At 40.7% G+C, this 9600-nt stretch overlaps 3 protein-coding genes and 1 non-coding gene across 4 annotated transcripts in view; 2 read left to right on the forward strand and 2 right to left on the reverse strand.

Annotated features, from left to right (window-relative positions):
• Positions 1-9600, forward strand: part of aldh3a2b (aldehyde dehydrogenase 3 family, member A2b) — a 31058-nt gene that overhangs the window by 4763 nt on the left and 16695 nt on the right. The window lies entirely within an intron of this gene.
• Positions 2830-6820, forward strand: vtnb (vitronectin b). Its single transcript, XM_034889297.1, has 8 exons — positions 2830-3075; positions 3614-3730; positions 3866-4096; positions 4300-4439; positions 4836-4992; positions 5608-5766; positions 5854-6174; positions 6304-6820. Exons 1-8 carry the CDS (start codon positions 3012-3014, stop codon positions 6438-6440), a joined length of 1326 nt encoding a protein of 441 aa, XP_034745188.1. The 5' UTR covers positions 2830-3011; the 3' UTR covers positions 6441-6820.
• On the reverse strand, positions 7982-8055 carry trnat-agu. The gene has a single exon. It is a non-coding gene; the product is annotated as a tRNA-Thr (tRNA).
• The window catches only part of LOC117955118 (homeobox protein prophet of Pit-1-like), a 1623-nt gene continuing 162 nt past the window's right edge, over positions 8140-9600 (reverse strand). The window contains exons 1-3 of the mRNA XM_034889299.1: positions 9512-9600; positions 9055-9233; positions 8140-8967 (exon numbers count right to left, since the gene is read on the reverse strand). The exon at positions 9512-9600 is cut by the window's right edge and continues 162 nt beyond it. Coding sequence (XP_034745190.1) covers positions 8332-8967; positions 9055-9233; positions 9512-9600 — 904 coding nt within the window. The 3' untranslated portion in view covers positions 8140-8331. The remainder of the gene's footprint in view (positions 8968-9054; positions 9234-9511) is intronic.

The raw sequence follows: 9600 nt of genomic DNA on the forward strand, positions 1-9600 counted from the left end.
ACTTGTTGTGGCCTGTGTAATCACAACAAGTACAAATTGCAATGCAGAGACACTGGTCAATGGGCGCAGAGATCACTCATATCTACCTATGAAATCGTCTAATCTTAATCTGCATTGCTTCTTGTACTCGTTGTGAATATGCAGGCCACAAGAAGTAATTAGCTTGTTGTTTATTTTTGTTGGCTCGCTTTTACTCCCAACAAGCTAACCGGCAACACAGGATTCCATTCACTACGCTAAGCTAACTAGCGAGGGCGCTGCCGGTGTTGCACCGGACTAAAACAATGCATGCACTGAAACAAAAAATGTCATTGACCCACCCATCTACAACTAGGGGAGACCGTGATAAGCCCTATTTCAACAAACAATGGTGTTTTCCTTTAATGAAGGGATTGCATTGATTGAGCATAAATAAGTGTGTTAAAATGGGGAGCTATAAGTGAGTTATTTTAACTCACCAGGTATGTATGCACGTAACTTATCTAAGTAGTTTTGTTACCTAAACCCAACTAAATTGCAACTGTTACATGCAGGTATGCGACCCACTTCTGTGGGTCGTATATTCTCCTGCCATCGCTAGGGGCGATAATTTATGAAGTGCTCCTATTGGTCGCATTAGAGGGAAACGACGTTGTGTTTGTATTCTACTGTGTCTTTCTAACAGGCCTCACATCTGATCTCCTAGTTACATAAGCTGTAATCCATCTGTAAATCTTGCTCACAATACTTGTTATCTATATATTATGTTCACAGGACAAATCTATCTGTAAAATTCTGTTTATAATAGCATTCATTTCTGTATTTGTTCAGTACATATTCATGTCCTGCACTTATGAAACCATTGCATATCCTGCACTTCTGGTTAGACCTAAACTTCATTTTGTTGCCTTGTACCTGTACCTGTGTAATGACAGTAAAGTTGAGTCTAATCTAATAAACAATCTCGACTACACCAGAAGAAAAGAAAAGCAACAGGCAGGCCTATACTTTGCTGTTACATAAATAGATCTGAATTATAATAATAAGCAGTGCAACAATATAAGATCTACAACTTTGTGAAATGTAGCTCAGCGTAAATTCTTTAAGGAAGACCTAACTGTTAATTGATGTTCTCCTAAATCAAATCAGCTGTTTTCCAAATAAATGTAGATTTTATCATGCTGTTTATAACTGTCACATATCTGCAAATTAATTCCTACTGATTGAAATGTAGCTCACCGTAAGTTCTTTCAGGTAATCAATGCTCTCCACCCAAATCAAATCAGTTGTTGGAGGCATTCACCTTCCTGCTAAACCAATCAGAATCATACACAAATTGCAGGGGCCAATCACAGAGTCACACCCCCGCTTTAAAATCTTTCTCCTTTTGCTGTCAGCTGTTGTTTCAGGCAAAGTGCGCAACCCTCCACCCCCCCTTCCACCTCCAGTCATCCCCTCCAGCTGACCGGTCTGGAGTCTCCTTCAGTCTGGTCTTCGGGCTCCTTCATCCCCACTCCGGTGTCTAGATTCCATCGGGGAGTCTGATGGTTCTCTACCCCTATATAAGAACTATTTGTATAGCCATGTAGTCTAATCACCAAAGACTTTGTACTTTTTATTGCGCTGTACTATAAACCTTTTTTTGCATATCCGGAAACATGTCTCTCCTAACACAAATATACAACACTCATCAGACATTGATCTGCTTTTCAATGTGTGTTCTTTTAAGTGATCTTGTAAAGTGTTTATGTCTTGGCAACCCAATGTCTTGGCATACTAACTTATAAAAGCAACACGGAGAATGCAAAGTCCAGCTGCCCTAATAATCTTTTGTCACCAGTTCTCTGAACTTCACTAAATCAATTCAATTTTTAAAACCCCACTGACTTAACTTGGACTGGTTTATCCCCCGCTGGACTGGTACTACTGAGCCAGAACCTCTTCATTTTAAGTGCAGAGGAAAGCTAAAATACTAAATCTGTGTGGCCCTATGACTCTTTGACCTAGAAATGTAGACTGCTACGTCTCTCTATGGTGTTGAATCTGAGCATCTATTTTTGTCAGACAATAGCCTGTTGATCATAGTCCAAAATAAAAAAAACTTGTACTTTAAAGTATCCTACATTTGTTATTTCTCTTTCTTGATAATATGCCCATGTAGTTATCGGACCTAAATTTGGAGGATGGCTTTGTGTTTGCTTTAGGTTTGTTTTTTTAACCATAGATCAATTAGAGGAAAAAGACTGCCCTAGTTACACAATGTTTGAGCTCAGATTATTGTAACCTCATTCAACAAGAGCATGTACTGTAGGCCTATATCTACTTTATTAGACAAAAGCACACCGATGCCATTTCTAGTCTGGTTTGTAATTAAGCATTTTAACTATTTAGTAAATACAATAATACAATCATACATGTCATTTAGCTTTGTCAATGCTTTAGCATTTAGACTTACAACTTCTGTCTTTGTCAGAGGTTGCAGGCCTCTGGAGCATCTGGGGGTCAAGTGTCTTGCTCAGGGACACGTTGCTTGATGTGTTGCAGTGGGAATCAAAGCCAGATTTCCCACCTCAAATGCATGTGTCATATCAACTGCACAAATTAAAAACCATTTGAGCTAAACAGACCATCGATGCATGATGTATTCTAATTATCTGTTGTGAAATAATAATAACAATAATAATGATAGTTAATAACAAAGTCAGTGGCTGTATTATGGGCCTTAAAGTGATGATGTTCATGTTATGGTGATGTTTCTGGGACAGACAGGTCAGAGATCAACCGTCACAGTTTAATGATTATCACAGCCGAGTGTTGACCAATCAGGAAAGCAGACGCCTGGGGGTCAACAGCTTCTAAAAAAATATCTATTGATCATCTGCACACAATGCTGCACCCCAAAGTGGGGCACTCAAACTCTTTTGACTCTAGGTCATCGGTGTAAACAGACACACAGTTGTCTTCGGAATTAAAACTCTACATTTTCAATTTTAGTTTGTTTTTTAAAAGTTGGATATTTTCTGTGAGTCGGCATGAAGCCAGCCGTGACACTGCTGGGCCTTGTCCTCCTGCTGGACATCGCCTTTGCTGCAGAGGGTAAGATTGACTTCCAGATTGTCTTTTGTAATTTAACAAATCTTAAAGCTGAAGGAAATGCTATAGCATTGTAGGTACTGTACTTTATAAGAAACTTGTACTTAACTTGAGTGATAATACATTTTATTTCACATACAAAGCAACGATTTGAGAAACGTCCATAAAAATCAAAACGGATTTGTGTGGCAGAACCCCTCCCCCCATTTAATAATGTCAGGTGCCCTCAGATTGATATTGTGACCCACTGGAGGGGCCCTACCACTTAGGTTGAGAACCAATAGACTAAAATACTTAGTAAAGCAGATCAAATTAGATCCAACTCGATCAACAATAAAATGCTACTTACGGTATGCGTTAGGAATCAGTATTAGTAACAATTCAGTCATGCAATATGTAATAATACATCAGTCAAACAAGTAAAGGATCTGAGGAATTCCACGCCCACCTCTGGTTACTCAATTGTCTGACCAAGTCTGCACTATATCGATACATATCATCGATCATTTCACACTGAAACAAACATGTTGCGTTTCCACAGAGTCCTGTGAGGGTCGCTGTGGCTCCTTCGACCCGCAGAGGAAATGCCAGTGTGACTCCATGTGTGTGTACTATGGAAGTTGCTGTGGGGACTTTGACACCATCTGCCCTAAAAAAAGTCAGTGCATCAGTAGAATATTACCATTTCACTGATAAACTATCTGTATTTTAATCAATAAACTTATTGGCGTTTGTAAATTAGTCATTCCTATTAAACCAAACATGTGTGACAAAACTTCTGTTCTGCCCTCAGATGCTCGTGGCGATACCTTCGAGACAGCAGAGGAAATAACAGAAGCACCGACGACTGTTGTCCAGAGCACACCAACGACTCTCCCCCCAACTTTCAACACAGTTCCAGCATCCATCCCTGCCTCTCCCCTACCCACCACCACCCCTGTAGACCCTGACGCAGCGGCCTGCAGCGGCCAACCTTTTAATGCTTTTCTGCAGCTGAAGAATGGGTCAATATATGCATTTAGAGGTAAATCTGGACTTCTGAAAGGGGTTCTCAACTATAAGTGTATGTGTGTTTTCATAAAACTCTGCTGGCAGTAAGCCTACACTGTATTTGTAATTTTTACATTTTCAGTCTTGATACGTTGTGTATTTTCCTGGTTAAATAAATTTAAAGGGAGTCTCTTATGGCACATAACACTGATCCAAAGCCTATACCTTTCCTCCTAGGTGAATATTTCTTTGAGTTGGATGACAAGTCCATACTTCCTGGTTACCCAAAACTTATCCAGGATGTGTGGGGGATGTCTGGACCCATTGATGCTGCATTTACACGCCTCAACTGCCAGGGAAAATCCTTCATCTTTAAGGTAGAAATGTCCACCTCTCTAGAGTCTGTGAGCAGAAAGCATCAACATTATATTTTAATATTTTAAAATGTTTAAAATAGCCAGTGTAATCTGACTACTCTTTAAATTAGAGGCCCACATCCATTATCAATAATAGAGATGTTCCTACTAACCCTTGACTGAAAGGAAGCCAAAGAATCCTGAATCGTGTTGATTATTCATTTCACTAACAATGTTTCAGTATCTTAATCGGGTAAAAATACATGGTGCTCACAAACCCTAGCAGGGGTGACCATAACATTTCAGAATTGATTATTTTAGCAATGTCTATGCTAAACATGCATTGTCTCCCAAGCATTGCAGTGGTATAGCACCCAACCTTTCTGCTTTGGGCTTTTTGTTTTTTTTCTCCTTCAGGGGAACCAGTACTGGCGGTTTGACGGCGATGTCTTGGATAAAGACTATCCGAGGGACATTTCAGTCGGCTTTAATGACATACCAGATGACGTTGATGCCGCGTTTGCCATACCAGCACCAAGTCACCGTGGCAAAGAGAAAGTCTATTTTTTCAAAGGTATTTTTGTAGGGCTGTGTTACATATTTTTCAGTTTGACTGCAAGACTGTGCTGGGTTTGATTCTACATGACATGATCAATCACTGATTGCAGAATGGTTTCATTTTTTTTTTGCTCAACTTGCATCTTCTAAAACAGGTTGGCATGCACTTTTTTAATAGTTTTTACTATCTGAGGAATTAAACTCATAAAGTATTTCATAATAAAGGAAGCCACAAAAAATTGTGCAGCAGAAATGTTTTTTCTTCTTCTTCTATATCTTCTTATTTTGTTAATCATCTTGTGATTCCTGTTGGGGGCAGTGACCCAATGGTTGCAAACCCCCAGACGTGAAAGTATATTTACTCAAGTTTTGGTACTTTTGAGGCGCTTGTACTGTATTTAATCTGCTACGTCTTGAAATCTCTGTTCTAAACGGACATTACCTTGTCTTTTCATTTCATACATAGAAAAACTTAGTATAAAGTATTAAATGAGGACACGCAAACTGGAGTTGTACCTATGGCAGGACCTTAAAACCGCAGCAGCTAAACGGAATAAAAGCCTCATCCATTTAATTACACCTGTGTTTTTTGTACTTGACATGTCAACATGTGTTTGTTTATTTTTTTCAGGGGAAAAGTACTACCAGTATGAATTTAAACACCAGCCTTCCCATGAGGAGTGTGTCAGCATGAGCAGGTCCTCCCCGTCTGTGCTGTTCACACGATACACAGACCTCTATTGCGATCAGACCGTGAAGGACTTCTTCACAGAGCTCTTTGGAAGCTCCTGTAAGGCTCAGCTATGGTTATGTGGTTTCTTGTGTGCTTACACCTGTATAATTCTAATCATCTGTCATTTGTTTCCTCCTCATTTAGTCAGTAGTCATCAGACAAGTCCTCGTTTCATCAGTATGGACTGGCAGGGCATCAGGCCCCCTGTAGATGCTGCCATGGTGGGACGAGTCTACCTCAGCACCATGCCCACTCCGTCTTCTCCTCCACCAGCAAGGAGGCGCAGCAGTCGGAGGAGAAGGCCGAGCAAGAAGAGTGCACAGAAAAGAAGGCAGAGTCGCCACGTGTTGTTTGAAGATTTCTGGGGTTATGACGATTGGTTTGACTACAGCGACATCTTTGAGGAGAGACCCACACAGGAGTACAAAAGCATTCCTGTTCAAAATGTGTATTTTTTCAAGAGAGGTATGAACGCATGGAGTCATGTTTATCCCTAAGTCGGGCTGTGATTCAACAGAACAGAAAAAGATTCTCTTTAAACTTCCTGTTTTAAAACCTTTTGGTTGCATGTTTCTTCTCTTTTTATGACTGCAGATAAATACTACAGAGTGGATCTGCAGACAAAACGTGTGGTCTCTGTGAATCCTCCTTACCCACGATCCATTGCAAAATACTGGCTGGGCTGCAAGACTGAAGAGACACCTGATGCATCAAGGGCTGAGAAAAAATAGATCAGCTGAGTCCATAAGAAGAAATTCACTCTGTGTTTCAAACACACCACTTGACAGTAATTAGAAAGTGAACTTTTAGTTGATTGTTATTTCTGTTGTTAAAGCATTGTGTTCATGAAAAAATACCCCCGCTGATGTCCCCTCTATATTTAGGTGAATAGGCTGAACTTCTGCATGATTTAATAAACTTTAAGTATCTGAGTGCATTAACAATCTTCTTGAACAAAACCTGTAGACAACACATCCCCATAATCGTGTGCGCACATACGCACGCACGCACACACAATTCATTCCTTGGCTAGCTATCACACTACATGCCTAACCTTAACAATAAACTTAAAAATCTAATCCCTCAAACAGCCAACAATAACACTGTTGAAATAAATGAAAATGTTTTCACAAATACTTTACTGGTACATGTGATTATTACCTGACACACAACTGCATGCACACATGCACACACTGACCTCTGTTGGTCTAGATATTCATCTACATCCCTGTTGCACCATGACCCTGTGCTGACTTTAGTCTCTGTCCAGCAGACAGTTTCTCTACTTGAAAGACATGCAACCTAGAGCCCGGCTCCACCATTCTACTTACAGACGCTCAATTTTCATTTCACTTCAGTAGCCTACTCCTACTACTCCCTGTACAAATGAAATGTACCAGAGTTTGGTAGGACCAGGAAAGGTTCTGTTCTGTTTGCATTAATGCAACACTGGTGCATTTATAGGCTACTGCCTAAATACAAGCCACCATATTTGCTACTCAGTTTCCATTTAGGCAGTCACTGTTTTGCCTGTTGACCCAGTGAGGACAACATGCTTTATGTCGTCTCACGTTCTGCTTTTCCAAATTTACCAATGAAGCCTACATTTATTTTAAACGAGATTATCTTTGTTTTTGTGGCTTTTAGTTTGTTTTCAACACAGCGATTGGATGCAATTGATTGAATGGGTTGCCTAGCAATGTCGAGTTCTGATTGGCCAAGCCAAGTTCGAAAAGTTCGAGACCGGACGTAAAATGTCAAATAAGAGACGCTCGTGACTGCGATCAATTCAAAGATCACAGGCTCTGATTACAGCTGCTTGTGAGTAGCATTACGACCACTTTTACGTTATTTACTGTGTGAGACATAAAATTCATATAACCTGTTTTACTTTTCGCCTACGTAAAAAACTACGTGTGTCATATTAATGTATGCGTAGTTTTAGTTTTAACAACACCTGAACATATTCTAGTGTTATCTGTCCTTCTCTGTTACTCAGTAATTATTTTTGTAGGAACATACGGATCTTTCTTTCTTTATTTGTAGACTACCATTTTTCTTGTGAACGGCGTTAAGAGTGGAAAGCAAAATAGAGAATGTCATTGTACAGGAAAACTTCTGGACTTGACTTTTACTTGTCACGGCAGTACCATGTTACTACAGTATAAATAGTATAAAAGCTGCAGTTTCTTCAAACATTTCCATGGCATCTGTTAATTTGTAAGAATCAATTAATCCAGCAACAACAAAAACAAAAAGACAAAAAAAAAAAAGGCACCGCTGGGATTCGAACCCAGGATCTCCTGTTTACTAGACAGGCGCTTTAACCAACTAAGCCACGGCGCCACGTGATGACGACTTCGGTAGTAGATGTTATGAATGATACTCACAACGATATAAAATAATGTGGATTTTATTCATAAAGCCGGTGTAATAATCTACAATATGTACATTTCTGTATAGTTATATCCATTTTATTCACATGAGGGCAGTCTCACCAATAATATTAGGCCTACTGCTGTAGTCTAGTAGCCTACAGGTAACCTAAAGCCTATTTACAATGTCGTTTTAAACATGTACTTCTTTCAAATAGTTTATAACTAGTAACTCTTATTTTATCAGTTAGCCCAAAAAATAATCAATCATTGCTGTAGAAATGTCCAAATTTGATAGATTAAAGCTGCCCAGGTCAGAAAAGCAAAAATCGGACAGGTCGTCCATGGACTCGTCAGTGCTGGAGAAGCTCTGGTGCTCCAGCTGACTCCCGCTCTCCTTGGGTTCAGGATGTCCGTCTGCAGCGCAGTGGAGAGCCGCAGATTGGGATCCTTGTGCATCTCCGATGAAAGCTTCAAAGTCCTCCGTCAAATCCCATTGACTGAACCCGTTGTGTGGGAACACATTGGGAAAATCAATAAAGTTTGGCGTTTGACAATAATGGTCTTGGGGAATTCCTGAGAGATCCGGCCCATCCGGGGTGCAGGATGTAGCTTGGTCGGCAGCGACAGGGGATGTAGGTGACTCGGTCTGACTACCCAGGATGGTTGAGAGCCTGGTGGACTGAGGTAAACTTGGAGCAGGGTAGCCTGGTGGGGACGGTAGGCTGGGATAATGAGGGAAAGAGTCACCCAACTGTGGCAATGGTGGACTGGGAGTTGGAGTGTATGAGAAGTGAGGAAGGTAGTCTGTGAAGGATTTGAGGACTCCTCTGTTTGGTTTCTTGCTCTTGAAATAGCGCGCGCGTCGATTCTGAAACCAGACCTGTTGAATATAATGAAATGTGGTTATATTTATGGCCCACCGGCGTTATCTCTTACGCACGGGACGTCTGGAAAGCACGTGTCATACCTGGATTTTAGACTCCGGTAGCCCAGTTATTGATGCAAGAGACTCCTTGATTTTGATGTCCGGGTACTGTGTGACAGAGAAAGCCCTCTCCAGCTCGCTCAGCTGCGCCTTGCTGAAAGTCGTGCGCTTCCGGCGGCGCTGGGTGTCCGAGCGCACCCTGTGGGGAGCATCATGGTTCACTACAGAGAGAGGACAAAATGTCAGTGATCATCTTTTTCTGAACTGTTAGTTTTAATTAAACACATTGTATTTACATAGGCCTACTTTAACCAAATTCGGAGATGGGTGTGGGCCTAGCCCACACAGAGCAACTAAACATTGTTAAATTGTTAATTTTAAAATGTGCAGAACTTTAAGCAACCAAAATAAAAGACAACATGCGATATTATATTTTATCCTCTAAAAAAGGTTTACTGAGCCTTTGAAAAGTAAAAAGAAAAAGTATTCAGTCACACACCTCTGCTGGTGTCCTGTGCGTAACCGTCGTTAGTGTTCATGTCCAGGCATGTGGCTGGCCAGTAATGTCCCGAGTAAAACTTATTCATC

Source organism: Etheostoma cragini, chromosome 13 (genome assembly GCF_013103735.1).
Source record: "Etheostoma cragini isolate CJK2018 chromosome 13, CSU_Ecrag_1.0, whole genome shotgun sequence".
Lineage (NCBI taxonomy): Eukaryota > Metazoa > Chordata > Actinopteri > Perciformes > Percidae > Etheostoma > Etheostoma cragini.

Excerpts from the sequence above, each read along its gene's own strand:
- vtnb (XM_034889297.1), top strand. The coding sequence starts at position 3,012 with ATGAAGCCAGCCGTGACACTGCTGGGCCTTGTCCTCCTGCTGGACATC. Across the intron at positions 4,993-5,607 it reads GAAAGTCTATTTTTTCAAAG|GGGAAAAGTACTACCAGTAT; the intron begins GTATTTTTGTAG and ends TATTTTTTTCAG. Across the intron at positions 6,175-6,303 it reads TGTGTATTTTTTCAAGAGAG|ATAAATACTACAGAGTGGAT; the intron begins GTATGAACGCAT and ends TTATGACTGCAG.